The sequence below is a fragment of the Mesoplodon bidens genome, assembly GCF_964165515.1.
Source record: "Mesoplodon bidens genome assembly, chromosome: 13".
Classification (NCBI taxonomy): domain Eukaryota; kingdom Metazoa; phylum Chordata; class Mammalia; order Artiodactyla; family Ziphiidae; genus Mesoplodon; species Mesoplodon bidens.
In genome coordinates, this window is record NC_138169.1 from 26,440,879 (window position 1) to 26,468,765 (window position 27,887).

Consider the following 27,887-nt stretch of genomic DNA (forward strand, 5'->3'; position numbering starts at 1 on the left):
CCAATCTTGTTCCATTTTCCTTTGGCATTTAATTATTACAGAGGAGGACTCTGAAGAAAACCAGCTTTTAAATAATCTTTTTTTTTTTTTTTTTTTCTGACTGGATACTGTGTTTGTTCTTTTCTTTTTCTTTTTTTTTTTTTTTACATATGCCGCCACCAGAGAAACCCTGTGTTTGTTCTTTATCCCTGAAATTTAAGAACTTTTCTAGATTATGTCTTGAAGTTGGTTTCTGCTTATTAATTTTTCTGGATTCAGAGAACTCACTCAATTTTCCACTTCTACATCAGATCTTTTTAGACCTAAGGCAAGTTTTCTTTTACTATAAGTTATTGTCTCTAATTGATTTGCTGTCTTCTTTGGGGGGGTGCCTATAGTTTGACTCTCCGTGGTATTCTCCTGTACGTTTTTTCTATCTTAAAGAATTTCATCACTGACTTTTTCTTCTATACTGCTGATTTGCTCTTCTGCATTGTTAAGTCTGCTTTTTACTGCTCTAACCATTGCTTTTACTTTGGCGATCATGGTTTTAATTTCATAGTACTCTCCATTTATCTTGGCCTGTTCTTTAAAAGATGCAATGTCTTCTTTTAGTCGAGAGTAAGAATTAGGTGTTTTCTGAAACTGGGCTCTGCTTCATGGACTAAATATATTGCAAAGGAGTAATTTTTGGCTCTAGCACTTTATTTTTCTCATGTGCCACATATTTCTTTCCCAGAGGGTAAAATTTTTTTTTTCCTTATTCACCTTTAATATTGTCTAGCTGATCTTTGTTGTTGATGCCTGGAAGTCCAGGCTTACAAGATCACAGTGTTGGACAATCAGGATGCAGGGTTCCCCACCCTTACTCCCCGTCCAGAGATGGCCCGGGGGGTCGGTTCAGAAGCAGTGGTTAGATCATCTTCTGTCTCATTGCATTAGCTATTCTTGGTATTCACTCGCTTCAAGATTCCGACTTTTATTTTCCAACCTCTGGTGTCTGTGACTATTTCTGAGCCTCAGGGTGTGTCTCATATTCTCTAGATCTTGATGCTTTGGACTTCAGCGTTTCTATCTTTGCGTTTCTATTTCAGTATGTCCTATGTCTGAGACGCTGTCCATCTGTACCAATCTGGGTCTCAGTCTCTGAATCTCAATGTTTTTCTCAGTGTCTCGGCCCCCTACTCCCGAACCCCTTACTGATCTTTATATTTCTTCATAGCACTTATCACAACGCGAGTCTCCCTCCCTCCCTTCCTAGCGACCCATCCATCCATGGAGCCACATCTCCTTCTGCTGGAATGTAACTCGTGGCAGAGTGGACGCACAGGATCAGGGTAACACTTGTTGAACGAGCCTCTGTCTGATCAGCGGGTCCCGTCCTGGCCTCTCGTCTCGGCCTCCACCTCTAGGTTTCACACTTTCTCAGGATGCAAATGTCTTTCTCGGTCTCGGTCACCCTTCCGGTTTCTGTCCGTGTGTCTAGGCCTCTAAGTCCGTGTGGGCCGCGGGCTCGCACAGGCCTAACCGGGGCGCGCGGCGAGGTATGGCGGAGATTGCCTTCCTGGGCCCCGCCGGCCCACTGGCTCAGCCTCCGCGTCCCCTGTGCCTAGGGGTCCGCCTCCCGCGAGTGCACGTGACCGCGCCCCGCAGAGCCGCCGCAGTGCCAGGCTCCGAGCGCGCTGCTTCCGCCGGCCGCGCAGCCCCGCCTCCGGGCGTGGGGAGCCAATCCGCGCGCACGTCTCCCGGCCCCGCCCGACGCCCTCCTCGGCGCGCGCCCCTCCCTTCGCCTGCCGGCCCGCCCGTCAGTCAGTCAGGCAGGCAGGCAGTCGGTCCGAGCGGCTGGCTGCTCCTCGCCTCTCCCGCGCGGCGGCCTCCCTCTTCCCTCCCGGCCAGCGGCGGCGGCTGCAGCGGCGGCGGCGCGGTCCCCCGGGAGGCGCGGCGTGGGCCGAGCGGCGGCCGCGGAGCGTCGAGCCCAGCGCGGCGGCTGCTGCGGCCCGGCAGCCAACATGGCGGCGGCGGCGGCGGGCGCGGGCCCCGAGATGGTCCGCGGGCAGGTGTTCGACGTGGGGCCGCGCTACACCAACCTTTCTTACATCGGCGAGGGTGCCTACGGCATGGTGTGGTGAGTGTCCGCGCCGCGCAGCCCGGCCGCCCCCGCCTGGGCCTGGCGGACGCAGCCGCGGTCTCGCCCGGGCCCCGGCCCCCGACCTCGGCCCCCACCCGGGCTGCGCCGTCGTCAGCGAGCTGGGGGCCTCGGGCCGGGCCGTCGGGCCTGGGTGTTGTTCCTCGCTGGGCCCGGGGGGCGGAGGCCGGGGCCGGGACCCCGGGACCGGCAGCGAGGCGCCCCCGCCCCCAGTGTACGCACAGCGCGGCCTCGAATTCCTTCGGATGCTCGCCGCGGCGTGTGTGCACAGCTCCGAAATAATCATATGATTTTCCTCCCGTCGCCTGCGTTTTCCGCGAGCGGCTTTCGTTAAGTGCCTTCCGTGGTGCCAGGGGGGCTCTCCTACGCAGGCTTTCTAAAAGGCGTTAGTGGCAGCAGTGTTCGTTGTGGACTATTTCAATTTTGAAGTCTTTAAAGGGTTTTTAATACCGTACTGCTAGCGTTTCAGGAAGGATAAGCCAGCATTGCTCTTTTGGTTTATTAAGGAGTCATTTGGAGTTGGGCCTAATTTAACTTGTTTTTCTTTTGCCCCCCGTTGAGCTCTCTTACCAGCATAAAGGCATCCAGACGTTTTAGCACAATTACTGTGGACTTTCCCTGTTAATGCTTTAGTGGTCAGTATGTGTGCAGCCCTAATGGAGTTCTTGCAGAATCACATTCAGGCGCTCTCGTCTCGATCCAGCTCACCGAAACGTTTGTGGAATGGGGGTGACGGTCTTGTTTTTCATTAGAACCAGCTAGCTGTCGTGTTTTGTGCTGGTGAAGACCTGTGCAAGTGTAGACTCCCTTACACCGAAATCTTCTCGTGAGTGTGTCTTTTCTGTTGAACGAAGGAAGTGAACTAACATTTATTGAACACTTCGTGGCAGGTACTGTGCTAGGTCCATTATCTCATTTTGTTTGAACAAACAGCTGGAGGGAGGGGAACGCGGTGATGTCTTTCAATGAGAAAGTATTTCGAGGTGAAACCAGTTCCTAAGGTCATACAACTAAAGAGGCATACTTGAGATTGTGGACTGAGATCCTGTTTCAGTTGCTGCAGCTCTTTTCATTACACCCCACTTTCCTTAAATAGTGTTATTAATCATATTAGAATTTTAGGGTGTTTTACTCTTACAAGCATTTCTATTTCAGAAATGTATTCAAATTTGAATGATCATAATTTTAGAAATACCATAGAGGGCATGTTTTGCCAAGTGTTAGTTAAAATTATTTTTAAAAAAAGACTTTAATTGAATCTCGAATATTTTCATTCTCTTCAGGAGCAAAATGTTTCACAGTGTACAACTGTGAAAATTAACGTGAACTCAGAGGCTTAGGAGCCAAAAGAGAAACTAAATTAGGTCAGGCCTAAAAGAAATAAGGTCCTAGGGCTTCCCTGGTGGCACAGTGGTTAAGAATCTGCCTGCCAATGCAGGGGACACGGGTTCAAGCCCTGGTCTGGGAAGATCCCACATGCCGCGGAGCAACTAACTTCGTGTGCCACAACTAATGATCCTGTGCTATAGAGCCCGTGAGCCACAACTACTGAAGCCTGTGCACCTAGAGCCCATGCTCTGCAACAAAAGAAGCCACCGCAATGAGAAGTCCTCGCACCGCAATGAAGAGTAGCCCCCGCTCACCGCAACTAGAGAAAGCCCGCGCGCAGCAACGAAGACCCAACACAGCCAAAAATAAATAAGTAAAATAAATAAATAAATAAATAAAATTTATTTAAAGAAAAAGAAATAAGGTCCTAGAATGTAACGGAGAGAAAGAACTGCCTGCAGCATCACTTCTGTTGCACCTGCTGGTAAGTATGCCAGTAAACATGTCTCCTTATGAGAGGTTCAGAATTGCCCATCACGTCCTTCGCCCTTTAAAATATGTACTAAAAAAAACTAGGTTTATGACATTTCAGTTGAAAGTTTTTTTATTTCTCTTTAATCTGAAGCTGATTTAGATCTGGTAATTTTCTATCACTGCTGTAGACTTACTTGACCTTCTCAGTCTGTCAGGTGAAATATCAAGTCCTCTTACTGTGATGTTCTTTTCTTAAGTAAGATCCAAGTACAGATATTATTGGAATTAGAATCTGGGTCCAGATTATAGCTTTTTATCTTCAGGTTGATGATATTTATTTAATATAAGAATTTAATCTACGTCAAACGCTATTAGCATTTAGTAAATGTTGGTTAACAATGCTGGGTTTATGGAGGATTTCTTGATTGAAATGTTAATATTTGAATAGTGGCATTTTTAAAAAATTAATGCTTCCAGAAGGATTTAAGGATTTTCAGGAAAAAAGGTTTTTTTTTAAATTTCCTGAATCAATTCATTAGGAATTTGCCTTTTTCTTGCAGAGTCCTTTCCTAATCATCAAGTGGAGGATATAAAGATGAAAAGTGGAGTTTGAATTGGGCCTTTAGGAGTGAGTGTGATTTTGATAGAAGGATAATAGGTGAAAGTGACAGTTTGAGCTGTGGAATCTAATCCTGGAAAAGTATTTAGGTGACAAACTTGTAGAGGACTCTAAAGGCAAAACTGAGTTTGGTTGTATATTTGTGCAGTGGAGATGCATGAATATTTTTGAAAAGAGGCAAGCACATGGTCAGTTTTGGAATTTGGGGGGAGGATAGATCAACACTGGTGGAAATGACAGGAAAAAAAACTGATGTGGGGAATCAACTAGGCTGTTGTAACCTTCTAGAGGTGAAGTAATATAGTGAGCGTGGAAGATAGCAGATGGAGATGAGAGCCCTTATAAAGATAGAATCAGTAATAGGGGCTCTTGTCAGAAGAGTGGTGGACTTCTAATCATGGCAAGTGTGGGATGAAGCAGACGATGATGAGTGAGGTCTTAATGGGTAAGAGGTGAGAGAGGTGGGATTTGGATTTGAGAGGGATTTCCAGGCTTGATGATGTGGCATGGACATGGCTGTTAATTCCAAGGCTTCTAGCGTGGGAGCCTGGGAGGATGGTGGTGGTGTTATGAGAGAAGGAATACTGTATAGGCAGAGGAGTTTGCTAAGGAGAAATAGTGAGTTCTGGTTTGGACTTGTTAAGTTTGTGATGCCTTTAGGCCATTTAAGCTATATCCAGAAGGCATCTTGAAAATAAGAGGGAAGTAAAATCTGGAGATGAAAATTTGTGTAAGTGATAGTCTTAGGTGGAGGAGCACAGATTCTTTTTTTTAAATTAATTAATTTTTGGCTGTGTTGGGTCTGCATTGCTGCGTGCAGGCTTTCTCTAGTTGCAGCGAGGTGGGGCTACTGTTCATTGCGGTGCGCGGGCTTCTCATTGAGGTGGCTTTTCTTGTTGCGGAGCACGGGCTCTAGGCACACTGGCCTCAGTAGTTGTGGCACATGGGCTTAGTTGCTCCGCGGCATGTGGGATCTTCCTGGACCAGGGGTCAAACCCGTGTCCCCGGCATTGGCAGGCGGATTCTTAACCACTGTGCCACCAGGGAAGTCCAGAGCACAGATTCTTATTTGAGGTCATTGGTTAGGTAAAATTGCATGCATATGTTCTGTATGTTTATCCTTTTAGTGAACAATCCATAATATTCATTAGATTTTCAAAGGGTCCATTATTCCAGAAAGGTTAAGAACCAGTGAGACCAAAGAGGTAGCTCTGGCAAACAAGTGCTTTTAATAGATGGGCAGAGGAAGAGGAAGCTGAGGACTGGTGAGATGTATAAGAATCAGGAAAAAAAAAATTGTATGAAAGAGGAGAAATTGAAGCTCTTTGCTTGGTCATCTAATTAAGATAAGTATTTTGGATAAGTTCAGTTTGAAACACTTTCTAAATGTGACTGAGAGGTTGTGGAGTCATCTCCATAGAGACACTAATTGAAGCCTTGAGAGTGGACAAGATGAGAAAAATGTGAGAGCTGAGCCAAAGGAATGCCTGACTTTAGGTGTCAATAGAGGGCAAGTTACAGAAGAGGATGGAGGAAATGTGGTTGGAGACCAGAGAACCAGAGTTTGCACTATCAAAGGAGCCAAGGGAGGTCGTGGTCATTAGGGATTGGTTTAAATACTGTAGAGAGCACCGTGCAGCTGGAAGAGCAGCTGTTAGATTTGTTAACTTTCAACTCTCCTAACAGATGGGCTCTCTTCTCTTCTCTGCCATCCTGTGTGTGGTTGAGTTTGCTCCTCACCATGCCTTTTCACAAGACTTCAAGATCAAGCGATTCTTGGCCAAGAAACAAAAGCAGAATCGTCCCATTCACCACTGGATTCCAGTGAAAACTGGTAATAAAATCAGATACAACTCCAAGAGAAGACATTGGAGAAGAACCAAGCTGGGTCTATAAGGAGCCTTGCACATGAGGTGGCACACATATTTATGCTGCATCTTACCATGTCACTCTGAGAACATCACTACTATCTGAACAGCTGGATGTGTTTTATTGCAAAAATGATTTTTCTCTTTGTGTGTTTGTGCACTAGGGCTTTGGCTCAGTAATAAATATCTGAGACCTTAAAAAAAAACAAAAACAGATGGTTCCTACTAAAATTTCATTGTGATCACATTCCTGATGGTATAATATCCTGTCCTGTGAAGTTTTTTTGTCATTATGGCAGACTAATAGAACTTTTGTTACGTTTTGTTTTTTAAACATACATACGTTAATTAACATACATTAATTAATCCTCACACTGTCAAGGTGGTTACTTTAAGTAAGTGGGAATTTGAGACACAGAAGGGTTAGTTCACTTGCCCATGGACACGGAGCTCGCAAGTGATAGAGCATCCTAATCTGGTTCCTAAGTGATACTCCACCAAAGACCCAAGTTGAGAAAATACATGTTTTCAGTAACAGAAAATATCTGTTGTCTGCTTTTTGCTTGTGTCATGTTTTACTTTTTTCTAATTAAAAAAATTTTTTTTAATTTATTTTTTGGCTGCCTTGCGTCTTCGTTGCTGCATGCGGGGGCTACTCTTTGTTGCAGTGTGCGGGCTTCTCATTATGGTGGCTTCTCTTGTTGCGGAGCATGGGCTCTAGGCGCATGGGCTTCAGTAGTTATGGCTCATGGGCTCTCTAGAGTGTATACGCTAGTTGTGGAGCACAGGCTTAGTTGCTCTGCAGCATGTGGGATCTTCCTGGACTAGGACTCGAACCCATGTCCCCTGCATTGACAGGCGGATTCTTAAACACTGTGCCACCAGGGAAGCCCTGTGTCACGTTTTAGCGTTTTTTTGTTTGTTTTGTTTTTTTGTTTTTTTTTTACATTTTAGCCTTTTAAAAAACCTTTCATACGAGGTTATTCACTCAGAAAACTTTCACTGAGCACTTGTTATATGCTAGGATGCACATGGTCCCAGCCTTTTAGTAGCTCTTAGTCCAGTTAGTGGGATGGAGTTGGGCAGTAATGCAAAGAATGTACCAGTGTCATACAGAAGGGACGTGTGCAGTATTATGAGGAAAAAAGGAAGGCCTGAGTGACAGGGGCTGTCTTTGTATGGCTTCACAAACTTTTGAGCTGGATGTTATGTGACTGGGAGTTTGCCTTGAGAAGTGCATTCTAGGTAGAGGAAGACGTACGTGCAAAGGCACAGAAGTATGAAAACAGCACATCAGGTCAGGAAAACCAGGAGTTGTTTGGGAAGCTAGGGGTATGGGTTGAGTGCCTTCGGAAGAAAGCTGGAGTTGAGACAGTTGGGATGGGCCCGGCCAGATTCTGAAGGACATTGTTTACTGAGTTCAGACTTGATTTTCTAGGTGAAAGTCATTAGAGGATGCCCTTTTTCTGCCAGTTCCTCATCACTTTTTATGTTCCCTTCTTTGTCTCTCTTATACTCTCTATCTGCTTGTGCTTATTTTCTCTTCTTATCTAGGGGTATTCAGTGGGTGTGATTTTTACCCCCTCTCCAGTGGCATTTTGAAATGTATATGGGTCAGATTTTGGTTTTTGGTTATTAAATTGTTTGGGGGGTGTTATTGGCCTTCGGTGTGTGTATGGTCAAGGCAGATGTGCTGAACAACCTGCAGCTCACGGTGTAGTCCTGCACTGGAGGACCATCCTGCTAAGAGGCCAGCAGTATTTCCCTCCAGCCCATCCCCAAGAAACACTGGGCCCTGTTCAAGTCCTGTCTTCCTCTAAGGTTCATCTCCTCTGTAAACTTGTGCTTGTTACTCTCTGCTGTAGTGCTCCCTCCTGCCCTCCCTGGAACTCTGCTGGGTATTTGTACCACCTGTTTGAAAGGCAGGGCCAGCAGTAGTATATATCATCTATAAAGGCTTGAGACCTGGAAACACATCTGGATTCAGACTCATAGTTTTGCTTGTTAACTGTTAATTTAACTTTTAATAAAGATGTCTCTTCTATGCTTTTTGGAGCTCAAAGATGTGAGGAGACCAGCTCAGATGAGCAGCAGAATATCCAGAGTTTCTGAACGGTTTTGAGTGCAAGTAAAACTCAAACAAAATTAAGTTTGATATTAATAACATCTTGGTGGTTAGCTCTGATAGGCCATTCCCATGAATTTAATGGGAATGCTCTCAATTCTCAAGTATTTATAAAAGGAGTCTCATGAAAAGCATCCAAGTTGAGTTTTCCCAGGAATCATCTATAATTTATTCCTCATCTCACATTAACATATCTACTAAGTAAAAAACAACTGATTCCCCAACAAACATCTAGAGCTACCTCACCATCATGCATCCAGCCTGTTCTGCCTGCCCACCTGCCTAACCCTGAAATGCTTTTTCTCCCGGTTTGCTTCTCTTGGGGCTCCCATACATTGGAAAGCCAACAGGATAGACATTCTCCAAGATCTCTCTCAGATGCACAGTCTTAGGGCAGGTTCTGGGTTCTGAACCCATCCACCGCTAGTAGGAGCTGGGAAGTGGAGTGTATGTATGGGTGGGGTCTGCATGGGATATGCCATGACCAACTGACTAACATTAGTTGATCTTGAGCAACTTCCTCTCCCATTTTTTTTTTTTTTTTTTTTTTTTTTTTTTTTGTGGTACGCGGGCCTCTCACTGTTGTAGCCTCTCCCATTGCAGAGCACAGCCTCCGAAAGCTCAGGCTCAGCGGCCATGGCTCACGGGCCTCGCCGCTCCACGGCACGTGGGATCCTCCCGGGCCGGGGCACGAACCCCTGTCCCCTGCATCGGCAGGTGGACTATCAACCACTGCACCACCAGGGAAGCCCCTCCCATTTTTTAAATTAATTAATTTATGGCTTCGTTGGGTCTTTGTTGCTGCACGCAAGCTTTCTCTAGTTGTGGCGAGCGGGGGCTACTCTTTGTTGTGGTGTGCGGGCTTCTCATTGTGGTGGCTTCTCTTGTTGTGGAGCACGGGGTCTAGGAGCGCAGGCTTCAGTAGTTGTGGCTCGTGGTCTCTATAGCGCAGGCTTAGTAGTTGTGACGCAAAGGCTTAGTTGCTCCGTGGTATGTGGGATCTTCCCGGACCAGGGATCCAACCTGTGTTGTGTCCCTTGCATTGGCAGGTGGATCCTTAACCACTACACTACCAGGGAAGTCTCCTCTCCCATTCTTTGATTTAACAATCAGAGCATCTCGTGTGCCTACCCTGGTTCATGTTCCTGCCCTCTCTCAGGAATGTTGCAGTGCATTGTTGGAGACAGACTGATAAGGAAATAAATTACTGTGTCGGTGTGGTAAAAATACCGTTCTGAGATCATTCTGGACAGAGCAGCTAACTCCACTTCGGCTTCCCAGTTACTAATTAAATCAACAAATAGTGTATGTGTACACCAGGCACGCACTAGTTGTTCCACTACATTGGTGAACGAAGCATCTAGCCCTCAGGGAGCTCATGGTCTATGGGTGCCTGGCTGAATGGGAGTGGCTTGAAGAGAAGATTAGAAAGGTTTGGTCAGGCCTTGGCTTTAGGTTCCTTCTAAGGTGTTTCCTTTATGGGAATTCCCTGGCAGTCCAGTGGTTAGGACTCCACGCCCATTATGGCGGACACGGGTTCGATCCCTGGTCAGGAAACTAAGATCCCACAAGCCACATGGTGTGGCCTAAATAGATAAATAAATACTTTTCTTTTATTTCTCTTTTTATAGTACTTATCCTAGACATGTCTAAGATACTTTTTTCAGTTTATTGATAAATCATTTAAGTCCAAAATCAAAGCCTTGAGGAAAATTATTTTCTGTACTATAAAGTTAAAGAACTTTCTAATACTGTTGTTCCAGAGTAATAGTTTACCTCAAGTGATTAGGTTATTCATGTGTGTTTGGCTAAGAGAGAGTTTTTAACTGAGTGGCTGGAAGGAATGTTCTTTGTTTTTATTTTTTTTTTTTAAATAAATAAATTTATTTAGTTTTGGCTGCATTGGGTCTTCATTGCTCCGTGTGGGCTTTCTCTAGCTGTGGCGAACTGGGGCTACTCTTCGTTGTGGTGTGTGGGCTTCTCGTTGCGGTGGCTTCTCTTGTTGCGGAGCACGGGCTCTAGGCACGTGGGCTTCAGTGGTTGTGGCACGTGGGCTCAGTAGTTGTGGCTCGTGGGCTCTAGGGCACAGGCTCAGTAGCTGTGGCGCATGGGCTTAGTTGCTCCGTGGCATGTGGGATCTTACTGGACCAGGGCTCGAACCCGTTTCCCCTGCATTGGCAGGCGGATTCTTAACCACTGCGCCACCAGGGAAGTCCTTAGACCAAATGTTAATGTTGCCACATTGTCATTGGGAACAAATGTATAGTGAAAAATGTGGAGTTTCAGAGATAGGGAAATTCTTAAATAGAACTGATTAAAAGTAATTCTGGGGAAAAAGTAAATATAGTCTTTTTTATAGAACAAATAGTTTTAGCTGCATAGCTAAGGAAAATAAGTAAAACCATCACATTTCTCCAATTAATACCTAAATTGCCACTGATCACAGGTCAGGCTTGCAAAGTAGAGAGTAAAACCTACAGGATGTACCTTGGTCACAAGGATTTATCTTGAGTCAGTAGCTAAGTTCATGGTACTGTTACTTATTGCTTCAGTAGATATGTGAAAATGTTTAGTTTGGGGCTTATTTGAGATTTCCTTCCATTTTCAGTGTATCAGTGCTGAACCCATCCTCAAACTTGTATCTCCCTCATTACATCATCTTTCTGTTTCATGGTTGAAACATACTTTTTTTTTTTTAAAGGATCAATATAATCCTTTCCCATGAGTTATTTACTTCAGGACTATATAGACATATAAAAATATTTGATGTTATGTTTCAGACCAGTGAGAAACCATTTGATAGGAATGCTAAGTAATCTATTATCTATTACCATTTCCAGGTATGTTCATTGAGCCATTCTACCTGTTGTGTGTTTTGCTGTTTTCAGGCATCCTTTCAGGACAACTCTGATCCCTTAATTCAAGTGATGGTAAAAGTGATATTCCTTAAGAGTGTTGTAAATTATTTCTTTAGTCCAAAGCGAGCTGGAAAGAAAAGACATTTTTGATTCTCTGTCCACTCTGACATAACTGTTGGAAAGAGCCATTTGTTTCCTGCCACAGAGAAAGTGTAAGACAGAAATTAGTCATAAGAGGGCTAAAGTTTTATAGAAACTTTAGGAATGCTTCTGGATACCCCAGCAGGCAGAATGTAGCATTCAAGAACTGGTAAATGTTTATCTAGCATCCTAGAATGTAGTGCTTAACTATAAAAATGTAACTTGGAAAATATTTTGGCCTCATGTGGTTTTTGGCTTTAGCAGGAAAGGCTCTAGTGTTTCCCTATTAAGATGCTGGCATTGGGCTGAGGTGTATTTTATTTATTATATTTACAGAAATATCCATCGCTTCTGTTTTGGTTGTTTTTAACATAAATAAGTGAATTTTCTCAAGTTTTTTCTGCCTTCATGGAGATGATCATATGGTTTTTCTCTCTTTAGCATTGAGGATCATGCTAATGGATTTCCTTATATTGAATCTTCCTTGCGTTCTTGGAGTAAATCCTGGTTGGTTATGTTATATTCTTTTTTTTCTTTTTTGAATTTTATTTTATTTATATTTTATACAGCAGGTTCTTGTTAGTTGTCTGTTTTATACATATTAGTGTATATATGTCAATTCCAGTCTCCCAGTTCATCCTACAACCACCACCACCCCCTCACCACTTTCCCCCTTGGTGTCCATATGTTTGTTCTCTACATCTGTGTCTCTATTTCTGCCCTGCAAAGTGGTTCATCTGTACCATTTTTCTAGGTTCCGCATGTATGTGTTAATATACGATATTTGTTTTTCTCTTTCTGACTTACTTCACTCTGTATGACAGTCTCTAGATCCATCCACGTCACTACAAATGACCCAATTTCGTCCCTTTTTATGGCTGAGTAATACTCCATTTTATATATGTGCCACATCTTCTTTATCCATTCGTCTGTCGATGGGCATTTAAGTTGTTTCCATGACATAGCTATTGTAAATAGTGCTGCAATGAACACTGGGGTGCATGTTTTTGAATTACGGTTTTTTTGAATTATGGTTTTCTCTGGGTATATGCCCAATAGTGGGATTGCTGGGTCATATGGTGATTCTATTTTTAGTTTTTTAAGGAACCTCCATAATGTTCTCTATAGTGGCTGTATCAATTTACATTCCCACCAGCAGTGCTAGAGGGTTCCCTGTTCTCCATACCCTCTCCAGCATTTGTTGTTTGTAGATTTTCTGATGATACCCATTCTAACTGGTGTGAGGTGATACACTTCATTGTCGGTTTTTTTTTTGTGTGTGTGTGTGTGTGTGTGGTATGCAGGCCTCTCACTGTTGTGGCCTCTCCCATTGCAGAGCACAGGCTCTGGACACATAGGCTCAGCAGCCATGGCTCTGAGCCCAGCCACTCCGCGACAGGTGGGATCTTCCCGGACCGGGGCACAAACCCGTGTCCCTTGCATCAGCAGGCGGGCTCTCAACCACTGCGCCACCAGGGAAGCCCCTCATTGTAGTTTTGATTTTCATTTCTCTAATCAGTGATGTTGAGCAGCTTTTCATGTGCTTCTTGGCCATCTGTATGTCTTCTTTGGAGAAATGTCTGTTTAGGTCTTCTGCCCATTTTTGGATTGGGTTGTTTGTTTGTTTTGTTTTGCGGTACGCGGGCCTCTCACTCTTGTGGCCTCTCCCGCTGCGGAGCACAGGCTCCGGACGCGCAGGCTCAGCGGCCATGGCTCACGGGCCCAGCCGCTCCGCGGCATGTGGGATCCTCCCGGACCGGGGCATGAACCCGTGTCCCCTGCATCGGCAGGCAGACTCTCAACCACTGCGCCACCAGGGAAGCCCGGGTTGTTTGTTTTTTTAATATTGAGTTCCTTGAGCTGTTCATATATTTTAGAGATTAATCCTTTGTCTGTTGATTGCTTGCAAATATTACCTCCCATTCTGAGAGTTGTCTTTTCCTTTTGTTTGTAGTTTCCTTTGCTTTACAAAAGGTTTTAAGTTTCATTAGGTCCCATTTGTTTATTTTGGGTTTTATTTCCATCACTCTAGGAGGTGGATCAAAAACGATCTTGCTGCTGTGATTTATGTCAAAGAGTGTTCTTCCTATGTTTTCCTCTAAGAGTTTTATAGTGTCCGGTCTTACATTTAGGTCTCTAATCCATTTTGAGTTTATTTTTGTGTTTGGTGTTATGTAGTTTTCTAATTTCATTCTTTTACATGTAGCTCTCCAGTTTTCCCAGCACCACTTATTGAAGAGACTGTCTTTTCTCCATTGCATATCCTTGCCTCCTTTGTCATAGATTAGTTGACCATAGGTGTGTGGGTTTATCTCTGGGCTTTCTATCCTGTTCCATTGATCTATATTTCTATTGATACATATTTTTGTCCAGTACCATACTGTCTTGATTACTGTAGCTTTGTAATATAGTCTGAAGTCAGGGTCCTCCAGGTCCGTTTTTTTCCCTCAAGACTGCTTTGGCTATTTGGGGTCTTTTGTGTCACCATACAAATTTTAAGATTTTTTCTTCTAGTTCTGTAAAAAATGCCACTGGTAATTTGATAAGGATTGAATTGAATCTGTAGATTGCTTTGGGTAGTATAGTCATCTTCACAATATTGATTCTTCCAATCCAAGAACATGGTATATCTCTCCATCTGTTTGTCATCTTTGATTTCTTTCATCAGTGTTTTATAGTTTTCTGAGTACAGGTCTTTTACTTCCTTGGGTAAGTTTATTCCTAGGTATTTTATTCGTTTTGTTGCAATGGTGAATGGGATTGTTTCCTTAATTTCTCTGTCTGATCTTTCGTTGTTAGTGTATAGGAATGCAAGAGATTTCTGTGCATTAGTTTTGTATCTGCCAACTTTACCAAATTCATTGATTTGCTCTAGTAGTTTTCTAGTGGCATCTTTAGGATTCCCCATGTATATAGTACCATGTCATCTGCAAACAGTGACAGTTTTACTTCTTCTTTTGCAGTTTGTATTCCTTTTATTTCTTGTTCTTCTCGGATTGACACGGCTAGGACTTCGAAAACTATGTTAAATAATAGTGGTGGGAGTGGACATCCTTGTCTTGTTCCTGATCTTAGAGGAAATGCTTTCAGTTTTTCACCATTGAGAATGATGTTTGCTGTGGGTTTGTCGTACGTATATGGCCTTTATTATGTTGAGGTAGGTTCTCTGCCCACTTTCTGGAGAGTTTTTGTCATCAGTGGGTGTTGAATTTTGTCAAAAGCTTTTTCTGCATCTATTGAGATGATCATATGGTTTTTCTTCTTCAGTTTTTTAATATGTTGTATCACATTGATTGATTTGCATATGCTGAAGAATCCTTGCATCCCTGGGATAAATCCCACTTGATCATGGTGTATGATCCTTTTAATGTGCTGTTGGATTCTATTTGCTAGTATTTTGTTGAGGATTTTTGCATCTATATTCATCAGTGATATTGGTCTGTAATTTTCTTTTTTTGTAGTAACTTTGTCTGGTTTTGGTTATCAGGGTGATGATGGTGGCCTCATAGAATGAGTTTGGGAGTGTTCCTTCCTCTGCAGTTTTTTGGAAGAGTTTGAGAAGGATGGGTGTTAGCTCTTCTCTAGAATTCACCTGTGAAGCCATCTGGTCCTGGACTTCTGTTTGTTGGAAGATTTTTAATTACAGTTTCAATTTCATTACTTTTGATTGGTCTGTTCATATTTCCTTTTCTTCCTGGTTCAGTCTTGGAAGGATATACCTTTCTAAGAATTTGTCCATTTCTTCCAGGTTGTCCATTTTATTGGCATAGAGCTGCTTTTAGTAGTCTCTGTGATGCTTTGTATCCGTTATAACTTCTCCTTTTTCATTTCTGATTTTATTGATTTGAGTCCTCTCTCTCTTTTTCTTGATGAGTCTGGCTAATGGTTTATCAATTTTGTTTATCTTCTCAAAGAACCAACTTTTACTTTTATTGATCTTTGCTGTTGTTTTCTTTGTTTCTGTTCCATTTATTTCTACTCTGATCTTTATGAATTCTTTCCTTCTTCTAATTTTGGGTTTTGTTTGTTTTCCTTTCTCTAGTTCCTTTAGGTGTAAGGTTAGATTATTTTTTTGAGATTTTTCTTGTTTCTTGAGGTAGGCTTGTATTGCTGTAAACCTCCCTCTTAGAACTGCTTTTGCTGCATCCCATAGGTTTTGGATCACTGTGTTTTCATTGTCATTTGTCTCTAGGTATTTTTTGATTTTCTCTTTGATTTCTTGAGTGATCTCTTGGTTATTTAGTAACGTATTGTTTAGCCTCCATGTGTTTGAGTTTTTTACCCTGTAATTGATTTCTAATCTTAACAGCATTGTGGTCGGAAAAGATGCTTGATATGATTTCAGTTTTCTTAAATTACCGAGGCCTGATTTGTGATCCAAGATATGATCTATCCTGGAGAATGTTCTGTGTGCACTTGAGAAGAAAATGTAATCTGCTGTTTTTGGATGGAAAGTCCTATAAATAACAATTAAATCTATCTGGTCTATTGTGTTATTTGAAGCTTGTGTTTCCATATTAATTTTCTGTCTGGATGACTTGTCCATTGGTGTAAGTGAGGTGTTAAAGTCCTCCATTATTATTGTGTTACTGTCGATTTTCTGTTTTATAGCTCTTAGCAGTTGCCTTATGTATTGAGGTGTTTCTATGTTGGGTGCATATATATTTATAATTGTTATATCTTCTTCTTGGATTGATTCCTTGATCATTATGTAGTGTCTTTCCTTGTGTCTTGTAACGTTCTTTATTTTAAAGTTATTTTATCTGATATTGAGTATTGCTACTACAGCTTTCTTTTGATTTCCATTTGCATGGAATATCTTTTTCCATCCCCTCACTTTCAGTCTGTATGTGTCCCTAGGTCTGAAGTGGGTCTCTTGTAGACAGCATATATATGGGTCTTGTTTTTGTATCCATTCAGCAAGCCTGTGTCTTTTGGCTAGAACATTTAATCCATTCACGTTTAAGTTAATTATTGATTTGTATGTTCCTATTAACATTTTCTTAATTGTTTATGGGTTTGTTTTTGTAGGGCCTTTTCTCCTCTTGTGTTTCCCACTTAGAGAAGTTCCTTTAGCATTCGTTGTAGAGCTGGTTTGGTGGTGCTGAATTCTGTTAGCTTTTGCTTGTTTGTAAAGCTTTTGATTTCTCTGTGAAATCTGAATGAGATTCTTGCCAGCTAGAATAATCTTGGTTGTAGGTTCTTCCCTTTCATCACCTTAAACATATCATGCCATTCCCTTCTGGCTTGTAGAGTTTCTGCTGAGAAATCAGCTGTTAACCTATGGAAGTTCCCTTGTATGTTATTTGTCGTTTTTCCCTTGTTGTTTTCAATAATTTTTCTTTGTCTTTAATTTTTGTCAATTTGACTACTATGTGTCTCAGCGTGATTCACCTTCGCTTTATCCCGCCTGGGATTCTCTGTGCTTCCTGGGCTTGGGTGGCTATTTCCTTTCCCATGTTAGGGAAGTTTTCGACTATAATCTCTTCAGATATTTTCTTGGGTCCTTTCTCTCTTCTCCTTCTGCGACCCCTATAATGAGAATGGTGTTCTGTTTACTGTTGTCCCAGAGGTCTCTTAAGGTGTCTTCATTTCTTTTCATTCGTTTTTTCTTTATTCTGTCTTCCAGGGCACTTACCTGTTCCTCTGCCTCAGTTATTCTTTTTTTTTTTTTTTTTTGTTTTGTTTTGTTTTTTTTTTTTTTTTATTATTATTATTTTTAATTAGTTTCTGCTTTATAACAAAGTGAATCAGTCATACATATACATCTGTTCCCACATCCCTTCCCTCATGCATCTCCCTCCCTCCCACCCTCCCCATCCCACCCCTCCAGGCGGTCACAAAGCACCGAGCTGATCTCCCTGTGCTCTGTGGCTGCTTCCCACTATCGATCTACCTTACGTTTGGTAGTGTATATATGTCCATGCCTCTCTTTCGCTTTGTCACAGCTTACCCTTCCCCCTCCCCATATCCTCAAGTCCATTCTCAAGTAGGTCTGTGTCTTTATTCCTGTTTTGCCCCTAGGTCCTTCATGACTTTTTTTTTTTTTTTTTAATTCCGTATATATGTGTTAGCATACGGTATTTGTCTTTCTCTTTCTGACTTACTTCACTCTGTATGACAGACTCTAGGTCTATCCACCTCATTACAAATAGCTCAGTTTCGTTTCTTTTTATGGCTGAGTAATATTCCATTGTATATATGTGCCACATCTTCTTTATCCATTCATCCGACGATGGACACTTAGGTTGTTTCCAGCTCCGGGCTATTGTGAACAGAGCTGCAATGAACATTTTGGTACATGTCTCTTTTGGAATTATGGTTTTCTCAGGGTATATGCCTAGTAGTGGGATTGCTGGGTCATATGGTAGTTCTATTTTTAGTTTTTTAAGGAACCTCCATACTGTTCTCCATAGTGGCTGTACCAATTCACATTCCCACCAGCAGTGCAAGAGTGTTCCCTTTTTTCCACACCCTCTCCAGCATTTATTGTTTCTAGATTTATTGATGATGGCCATTCTGACTGGTGTGAGATGATATCTCATTGTAGTTTTGATTTGCATTTCTCTAATGATTAATGATGTTGAGCATTCTTTCATGTGTTTGTTGGCAGTCTGTATATCTTCTTTGGAGAAATGCCTATTTAAGTCTTCTGCCCATTTTTGGATTGGGTTGTTTGTTTTTTTGCTATTGAGCTGCATGAGCTGTTTATAAATTTTGGAGATTAATCCTTTGTCAGTTGCTTCATTTGCAAATATTTTCTCCCATTCTGAGAGTTGTCTTTTGGTCTTGTTTATGGTTTCCTTTGCTGTGCAAAAGCTTTGAAGTTTCATTAGGTCCCATTTGTTTATCTTTGTTTTTATTGCCATTTCTCTAGGAGGTGGGTCCAAAAGGATCTTGCTGTGATTTATGTCATAGAGTGTTCTACCTATGTTTTCCTCTAAGAGTTTGATAGTTTCTGGCCTTACATTTAAGTCTTTAATCCATTTTGAGCTTATTTTTGTGTATGGTGTTAGGGAATGATCTAATCTCAAACTTTTACATGTCCCTGTCCAGTTTTCCCAGCACCACTTATTGAAGAGGCTGTCCTTTCTCCACTGTACATTCCTGCCTCCTTTATCAAAGATAAGTTGGCCATATGTGCGTGGGTTTATCTCTGGGCTTTCTATCCTGATCCACTGATCTATCTTTCTGTTTTTATGCCAGTACCACACTGTCTTGATTACTGTAGCTTTGTAGTATAGTCTGAAGTCAGGGAGCCTGATTCCTCCAGCTCCGTTTTTCGTTCTCAAGATTGCTTTGGCTATTCGGGGTCTTTTGTTTTTCCAAACAAATTTTGAAATTTTTTGTTCTAGTTCTGTGAAAAATGCCAGTGGTAGTTTGATAGGGATTGCATTGAATCTGTAGATTGCTTTGGGTAGTAGAGTCATTTTCACAATATTGATTCTTCCAATCCAGGAGCATGGTATATCTCTCCATCTATTTGTATCATCTTTAATTTCTTTCATCAGTGTCTTATAATTTTCTGCATACAGGTCTTTTGTCTCCTTAGGTAGGTTTATTCCTAGATATTTTATTCTTTTTGTTGCGATGGTAAATGGGAGTGTTTTCTTGATTTCATTTTCAGATTTTTCATCTTTAGTGTACAGGAATGCCAGAGATTTCTGTACATTAATTTTGTATCCTGCTACTTTACCAAATTCATTGATTAGCTCTAGTAGTTTTTCGGTAGCATCTTTAGGATTCTCTATGTATAGTATCATGTCATCTGCAAACAGTGACAGCTTTACTTCTTCTTTTCCAATTTGGATTCCTTTTATTTCCTTTTCTTCTCTGATTGCTGTGGCTAAAACTTCCAAAACTATGTTGAATAAGAGTGGTGATAGTGGGCAGCCTTGTCTTGTTCCTGATCTTAGTGGAAATGGTTTCAGTTTTTCACCATTGAGGACAATGTTGGCTGTGGGTTTGTCATATATGGTCTTTATGATGTTGAGGAAAGTTCCCTCTATGCCTACTTTCTGCAGGGTTTTTATCATAAATGGGTGTTGAATTTTGTCGAAAGCTTTCTCTGCATCTATTGAGATGATCATATGGTTTTTCTCCTTCAACTTGTTAATATGGTGTATCACATTGATTGATTTGCGTATATTGAAGAATCCTTGCATTCCTGGAATAAACCCCACTTGATCATGGTGTATGATCCTTTTAATGTGCTGTTGGATTCTGTTTGCTAGTATTTTGTTGAGGATTTTTGCATCTATGTTCATCAGTGATATTGGCCTGTAGTTTTCTTTCTTTGTGACATCCTTGCCTGGTTTTGGTATCAAGGTGATAGTGGCCTCGTAGAATGAGTTTGGGAGTGTTCCTTCCTCTGATATTGTTTGGAAGAGTTTGAGAAGGATGGGTGTTAGCTCTTCTCTAAATGTTTGATAGAATTCGCCTGTGAAGCCATCTGGTCCTGGGCTTTTGTTTGATGGAAGATTTTTAATCACAGTTTCAATTTCAGTGCTTGTGATGGGTCTATTCATATTTTCTATTTCTTCCTGAGTCAGTCTGGGCAGGTTGTGCATTTCTAAGAATTTGTCCATCTCTTCCAGGTTGTCCATTTTATGGGCATAGAGTTGCTTGTAGTAATCTCTCATGATCTTTTGTATTTCTGCAGTGTCAGTTGTTACTTCTCCTTTTTCATTTCTAATTCTATTGATTTGAGTCTTCTCCCTTCTTTTTTTGATGAGTCTGGCTAATGGTTTATCAATTTTGTTTATCTTCTCAAAGAACCAGCTTTTAGTTTTATTGATCTTTGCTATCGTTTCCTTCATTTCTTTTTCATTTATTTCTGATCTGATTTTTATGATTTCTTTCCTTCTGCTAACTTTGGGGTGTTTTTGTTCTTCTTTCTCTAATTGCTTTAGGTGCAAGGTTAGGTTGTTTATTCGAGATGTTTCCTGTTTCTTAAGGTGGGATTGTATTGCTATAAACTTCCCTCTTAGAACTGCTTTTGCTGCATCCCATAGGTTTCGGGTCGTCGTGTCTCCATTGTCATTTGTTTCTAGGTATTTTTTAAATTCCTCTTTGATTTCTTCCGTGATCACTTCGTTATTAAGTAGTGTATTGTTTAGCCTCCATGTGTTTGTATTTATTACAGCTCTTTTCCTGTAATTAATATCTAGTCTCATGGCATTGTGGTCAGAAAAGACACTTGATACAATTTCAATTTTCTTAAATTTACCAAGGCTTGATTTGTGACCCAAGATATGATCTATCCTGGAGAATGTTCCATGAGCACTTGAGAAAAATGTGTATTCTGTTGTTTTTGGATAGAATGTCCTATAAATATCAATTAAGTCCATCTTGTTTAATGTATCATTTAAAGCTTGTGTTTCCTTATTTATTTTCATTTTGGATGATCTGTCCATTGGTGAAAGTGGGGTGTTAAAGTCCCCTACTATGATTGTGTTACTGTCGATTTCTCCTTTTATGGCTGTTAGTATTTTCCTTATGTATTGAGGTGCTCCTATGTTTGGTGCATAAATATTTACAATTGTTATATCTTCTTCTTGGATCGATCCCTTGATCATTATGTAGTGTCCTTCTTTGTCTCTTCTAGTAGTCTTTATTTTAAAGTCTATTTTGTCTGATATGAGAATTGCTACTCCAGCTTTCTTTTGGTTTCCATTTGCATGGAATATCTTTTTCCATCCCCTTACTTTCAGTCTGTATGTGTCTCTAGGTCTGAAGTGGGTCTCTTGTAGACAGCATATATATGGGTCTTGTTTTTGTATCCATTCAGCCAATCTGTGTCTTTTGGTGGGAGCATTTAGTCCATTTACATTTAAGGTAATTATCGATATGTATGTTCCTATTCCCATTTTCTTAATTGTTTTGGGTTCGTTATTGTAGGTCTTTTCCTTCTGTTGTGTTTCTTGCCTAGAGAAGTTCCTTTAGCATTTGTTGTAAAGCTGGTTTGGTGGTGCTGAACTCTCTAAGCTTTTGCTTGTCTGTAAACGTTTTAATTTCTCCATCAAATCTGAATGAGATCCTTGCTGGGTAGAGTAATCTTGGTTGCAGGTTTTTCTCCTTCATCACTTTAATTATGTCCTGCCACTCCCTTCTGGCTTGTAGAGTTTCTGCTGAGAGATCAGCTGTTATCCTGATGGGGATTCCCTTGTGTGTTATTTGTTGTTTTTGCCTTGCTGCTTTTAATATGATTTCTTTGTGTTTAATTTTTGACAGTTTGATTAATATGTGTCTTGGCGTATTTCTCCTTGGATTTATTCTGTATGGGACTCTCTGTGCTTCCTGGACTTGATTAACTATTTCCTTTCCCATATTAGGGAAGTTTTCAACTATAATCTCTTCAAATATTTTCTCAGTCCCTTTCTTTTTCTCTTCTTCTTCTGGAACCCCTATAATTCGAATGTTGGTGCGTTTAATGTTGTCCCAGAGGTCTCTGAGACTCTCCTCTGTTCTTTTCAGTCTTTTTTCTTTATTTTGCTCTGCAGCAGTTATTTCCACTATTTTATCTTCCACCTCACTTATCCGTTCTTCTGCCTCAGTTATTCTGCTATTGATCCCATCTAGAGTATTTTTTATTTCATGTATTGTGTTTTTAATCGATGCTTGATTCATCTTTAGTTCTTCTAGGTCCTTGTTAACTGTTTCTTGCATTTTGTCTATTCTATTTCCAAGATTTTGGATCTGGGAAATAGAATCTTGGATCATCTTTACCATCATTATTCTGAATTCTTTTTCAGGTAGACTGCCTATTACGTCTTCATTTGTTAGGTCTGGTGGGTTTTTATCTTGTTCCTTCTCCTGCTGTGTGTTTTTCTGTCTTCTCATTTTGCTTATGTTACTGTGTTTGGGGTCTCCTTTTTGCAGGCTGCAGGTTCGTAGTTCCCGTTGTTTTTGGTGTCTGTCCCCAGTGGCTAAGGTTGGTTTAGTGGGTTGTGTAGGCTTCCTGGTAGAAGGTACTAGTGCCTGTGTTCTGGTGAATGAGGCTGGATCTTGTCTTTCTGGTGGGCACGTCCACGTCTGGTGGTGTGTTTTGGGGTGTCTGCGGACTTTTTATGATTTTAGGCCACCTCTCTGCTAATGGGTGGCGTTGTGTTTCTGTCTTGCTAGTTGTTTGGCATAGGGTGTCCAGCACTGTAGCTTGCTGGTCGTTGAGTGAAGCTGGGTGCTGGTGTTGAGATGGAGATCTCTGGAAGATTTTCGCCGTTTGATATTATGTGGAGCTGGGAGGTCTCTTGTGGACCAGTGTCCTGAAGTTGGCTCTCCCACCTCAGAGGCACAGCACTGACTCCTGGCTCCTCAATTTGGGATGATTTGTTGTCTATTCATGTATTCCACAGATGCAGGGTACATCAAGTTGATTGTGGAGCTTTAATCCGCTGCTTCTGAGGCTGCTGGGAGAGGTTTCCCTTTCTCTTCTTTGTTCTCACAGCTCCTGGGTCTCAGCTTTGGATTTGGCCCCGCCTCTGCGTGTAGGTCGCCGGAGGGCGTCTGTTCTTCGCTCAGACAGGACAGGGTTAAAGGAGCAGCCTCTTCGGGGACTCTGGCTCACTCAGGCCGGGCGGGAGGGAGGGGCACGGAGTGCGGGGCGAGCCTGCAGCGGCAGAGTTCGGCGTGACGTTGCATCAGCCCGAGGCGCGCCGTGCGTTCTCCCAGGGAAGCCGCCCCTGGATCCCGGGACCCCAGCAGTGGCGGGCTGCACAGGCTCCCGGAAGGGCGGTGTGGACAGTGACCTGCGCTCGCACACAGGCTTCTTGGCGGCGGCAGCAGCAGCCCCAGCGTCCCACTCCCGTCACTGCGCTCCGCGCTTTCAGTCGTGACTCGCGCCCGTCTGTGGAGCCTCAGTTATTCTGTTGATTTCTTCTAGTGGTATTTTTCATTTCAGTTATTGTATTGTTCATCTCTGTTCTTTAATTTTTCTAGGTGTTTGTTCTTTCATTCTTCTAGGTCTTTGTTAAACATGTCTTGCAACTTCTTGATCTTTGCTTCCATTCTTTTTCCGAGGTCCTGGATCATCTTTACTATCATTCTGAATTCTTTTTCTGGTAGGTTGCCTGTCTCCACTTCATTAAGTTGTTTTTCTGAGGTCTTATCCTTCATATGGTACAAAGTCTTCTGCCTTTTCATTTTGTCTGTGTTTCTGTGAATGTGGTTTTCCTTCCACAGGCTGCAGGATTGTAGTTCTTCTTGCTTCTGCGGTCTGCCCTCTGGTGGATGAGGCTATCTAAGAGGCTTGTGCAAGCTTCCTGATGGGAGGGACTGGTGGTGGGTAGAGCTGGGTGTTGTTCTGGTGGGCAGAGCTCAGTAAAACTTTAATCCGCTTGTTTGCTGATGGGTGGGGCTGGGTTCCCTCCCTGTTGGTTGTTTGGCCTGAGGCGACCCAGCACTGGAGCCTTACGGCTCTTTGGTGGGGCTAATGGTTGACTCTGGGAGGGCTCACACCAAGGAGCACTTCCCAGAACTTATGTTGCCAGTGTCCTTGTCCCCACGGTGAGCCACAGCCACCCCCGCCCCCGTCTCTGCAGGAGACTCTCCAACACTAGCAGGTAGGTCTGATACAGTCTCCTATGGGGTCACTGCTTCCCCTGGGTCCCAATGCACACACTTCTTTGTGTGTGCACTCCAAGAGTGGAGTCTCTGTTTCCCCCAGTCCTGTCAAAGTCCTACGATCAAATCCCACTAGCCTTCAAAGTCTGATTCTCTAGGAATTCCGCCTCCCATTGACAGACCCCCAGGTTGGGAAGCCAGACATAGGGCTCAGAACCTTCACCCCAGTGGGTGGACTTCTGTGGTATAAGGGTTCTCCAGTTTGTGAGTCACCCACCCAGCAGTTACGGGATTTGATTTATTGTGATTGCACCCCTCTTATTGTCTCATTGCGGCTTCTCCTTTGTCTCTGGATATGGAGTATCTTTTTTGGTGAATTCCAGTGTCTTCCTGTCAATGATTGTTCAGCAGTTAGTTGTGATCCTGGTGCTCGCAAGAGGGAGTGAGTGCACGTCCTTTTACTCCACCGTTTTGAACCAATCCTGTATTCTTTTTTGTATGTGCTGTTTAAAGAATAAGTTAGGGCTTCCCGGTGGCACAGTCGTTGAGAGTCCGCCTGCCGATGCAGGGGACACGGGTTTGTGCCGCGGGGTGGCTGGGCCCATGAGCCATGGCCGCTGAGCCTGTGTGTCCGGAGCCTGTGCTCCGCAGCAGGAGAGGCCACAACAGTGAGAGGCCTGCATACCTTAAAAATAATAATAATAATAATAAGTTAAATACACATAATCATTGAGCAAATTTGAAAATAGAACACTGTCAGGACCTTAGAAATGTCTTATCAAATCCCCTTGTAGAGTTGACCACTGTCCTCGATTTTGGTGATAATTGTTCTTTTCTGCCTCTCCCCCTTTTTATTTTTTAAGAAATTTTAATTTTTTTACTTTTATTGAAGTATAATATACATACAGAAATGTGCACATAAGATTACAGGTTGATAAATTTTCACAAACTAAGCACACCCATGTAACTAACCAGTGTTCAGATAAACAGTCAGAACCCCAGCACCTCAGAAGATCCCCTTGGACTCCTTCCAGTCGCCATTTGCCAGGGGGAAGCTCTATCCTGATGTGTAACAGCATGGATTCTTTTTGTTTTGTACTTCCCATGAATGGAGTCGTATAATACATTTGTTCTCATTGGTAGCTGGCTTCTTTTATTCAGCATCATGTTTGTGTGGTTGTGGATTATTCATTCTCATTGCAGTATTGGTATTCCATGGTGTGACTATACCATAATTTATTTATCTGTCGTACTGTGAATATGCATTTGGGTTGTTTCCAGTTTTTGGCCATTATTATTAGCACTACTATGACCATTTTAGTGCATGTGTTTTGGTGAACATGTGTGCAAATTTCTGTTGGGTGTATACCTAGGAGCAGAATGGCTGCGTCACAGGGTATGCATACATTCTACGTTAGTGGATGTTGCCAAGACGTTTTCCAAAGTGGTTAAATCGTATTCATGCCCACTATCAGTGTATTAGAGTTCAGACTGCTCTGTATTCTGATCAACACATCATATTTTCTATCTTAGTTTTAACCATTCTGGGGGGCATGAAGTGGTATTTGTTGTGGGCTGGGTGGTGTTTGCATTTTCCTGATGGTCTTAGCTCTGTTTTATATTAGTCTTTTGGCTGTCTTGTGAAGTGTTCAGGTTGTTTGCATTTCTTTTCTATTGAGATTTTGGCCTTTTATTAAATAATAGGAGTTCTTTCTAGATACTGGACATGAGTCTTTTTTTAGGTTTATGTATTGCAAATACCTTCTCCACTTTGGGAGTTGCCTTTTCATGCTCTTAAGGGAGTCTCTTTGATTCTGTGTCACAGATTTCAGTTCTCTGGTGAACTTCATCATTTTCTCAACTGCTTTCTGCTTGCTAGACTGGCAGTGTTCAGAGAAGGGCTGTTGGTGGGAGGAAGCTCCAGGGAAGGAGTAAGGAGCAGGCCTCTGGCCTGCATTGTGTCTGGTGCAGTTGTGCATGTTGTGAGATCACAGTTGGGAAGGCTAGAGGAGGTCTTTCCCTTTAGCTCAAGGGAAGAAAGTAAGGGCACTAGAAGAACAGACATCACTGGAAAAACCATGGCAGACTGAGTGTATGTGACAGGGTTTTTTGCCAGGTGGCCTTAGCTTCTGAGTCAAGTAGGAGGTTAGGTCGGACATCTGCCAAGAGTGCATTGCCTGGAGGATCGAAGGCTTGGAAAGCGTGGTGAAAGTTTGGGACAGCTCTTGTGTGCTTGAAAGTCAACCAGAGATGAAGCAAAGGACTGCCCCAACTCCTTGAGAGTGAGGACTTTGTTCACTGATGTCACCCCAGTACCTAGTACACACATTGCACATAGTAGGTGCTCAGAAGATATTTGTCAAATCAGCCAGGTGGAATAGTACCAGTGATGGTATACTGAGGCTGAGCTAGCTAGCTAGCTGAGGCTGCTAGCTCTGTGCTGTCCTCACATTTCCATTTACTTCCCTATATTATTTGAATACCTGAATGAAAGAAGAAATAAAGTTCCTCGTGCCCCTTAGGCCTCTTTAAGAGCAGCAGGAACATATCTCTTTTATCAGTTTAGAAACTGCATTTAAAAATCTCAGCTCTGGCACTAATAGCTGGGTGATTGACAGCATGTCATTTAACTTCTCACAGTCTCTTCTCAGAGTCTCATTTCACTCTTTGGTGAAACAGGTATCATGCCTTTTGAGTGCTGAAATGACTACATCAACTAAACCACTGTAATCCTGATCCATCTCAATATGGGTTTAGAAGATAAAGCATTGAAATGAATGACTTGGGTGCAGGCTGAACACTTATGTAAGTAGGTAACTTGTGGAGTTTGTTTTGGGGTTTTAAAATTATTTTTTAATTGCAGTAAAATGCATATGACAGAATTTACCATCTTAACCATTTTTGAGTGTACAGTTCAGTAAAAGTATATTCACTTTGCTGTATAACAGATTTGTAGAACTTCTTTATCTTGCAAAACTGAAACTACCCATTAACAGCTGTACATTCTCCCCTCTCCTCAGCCCCTTTCAACAACCATTCTGCTTTCTCAATGAATTTGACTACTCTAAGTACCTCATATAAGTGAGCATTAATGTCCTCAAGGTTCATTCATATTGTTGCAGATGGCAGGATTTTCTTTGTTATCCATTCATCCATTAATGAACAATTGGGTAGGTTTCACCTCTTGGCTGTTGTGAATAATGCTGCTATGAACGTAGATGTTCAAATATCTCTTTAACACTCTGCTTTCAATTCTTTGGCTATATACCCAGAAGTGGAATATGATTCTGTATTTAATTTTTGGGAGAACTACCGTACTTTTTTTTTTTTTTTAATTTTTGGCTGCACCAGGTCTTAGTTGTGGCATGTGGACTTCTTAGTTGTGGTGTGCAAACTCTTAATTGTAGCATGCATGCAGGATCTAGTTCCCCAAACAGGGATCAAACCTGGGTCCTCTGCATTGGGAGCATGGAGGCTTACCCACTGGACCACCAGGGAAGTGTCCCCTACCATACTGTTGTTTTTTTGGGGGGGCTGCATTGGGTCTTTGTTGCTGCACGTGGCCTTTCTCTAGTTGTGGCGAGCGGGGGCTACTCTTCGTTGTGGTGCACGTGCTTCTCATTGAGGTGGCTTCCGTTGTTGTGCAGCATGGGCTCTAGGTGCACAGGCTTCAGTAGTTGTGGTGCACAGGCTTAGTTGCTCCGTGGCATGTGGGATCTTCCCGGGCCAGGGCTTGAACCTGTGTCCCCTGCATTGGCAGGCGGATTCTTAACCACTGAGCCACCAG

The 27,887-nt window shown here is 42.4% G+C and overlaps 1 protein-coding gene across 1 annotated transcript in view; it reads left to right on the plus strand.

The window, feature by feature from the left end:
- The first annotated feature begins 1,764 nt into the window (after window positions 1-1,764).
- MAPK1 (mitogen-activated protein kinase 1) overlaps window positions 1,765-27,887 on the plus strand; it is a 94,975-nt gene continuing 68,852 nt past the window's right edge. The window contains exon 1 of the mRNA XM_081252209.1: window positions 1,765-2,104. Coding sequence (XP_081108335.1) covers window positions 1,989-2,104 — 116 coding nt within the window. The 5' untranslated portion in view covers window positions 1,765-1,988. The remainder of the gene's footprint in view (window positions 2,105-27,887) is intronic.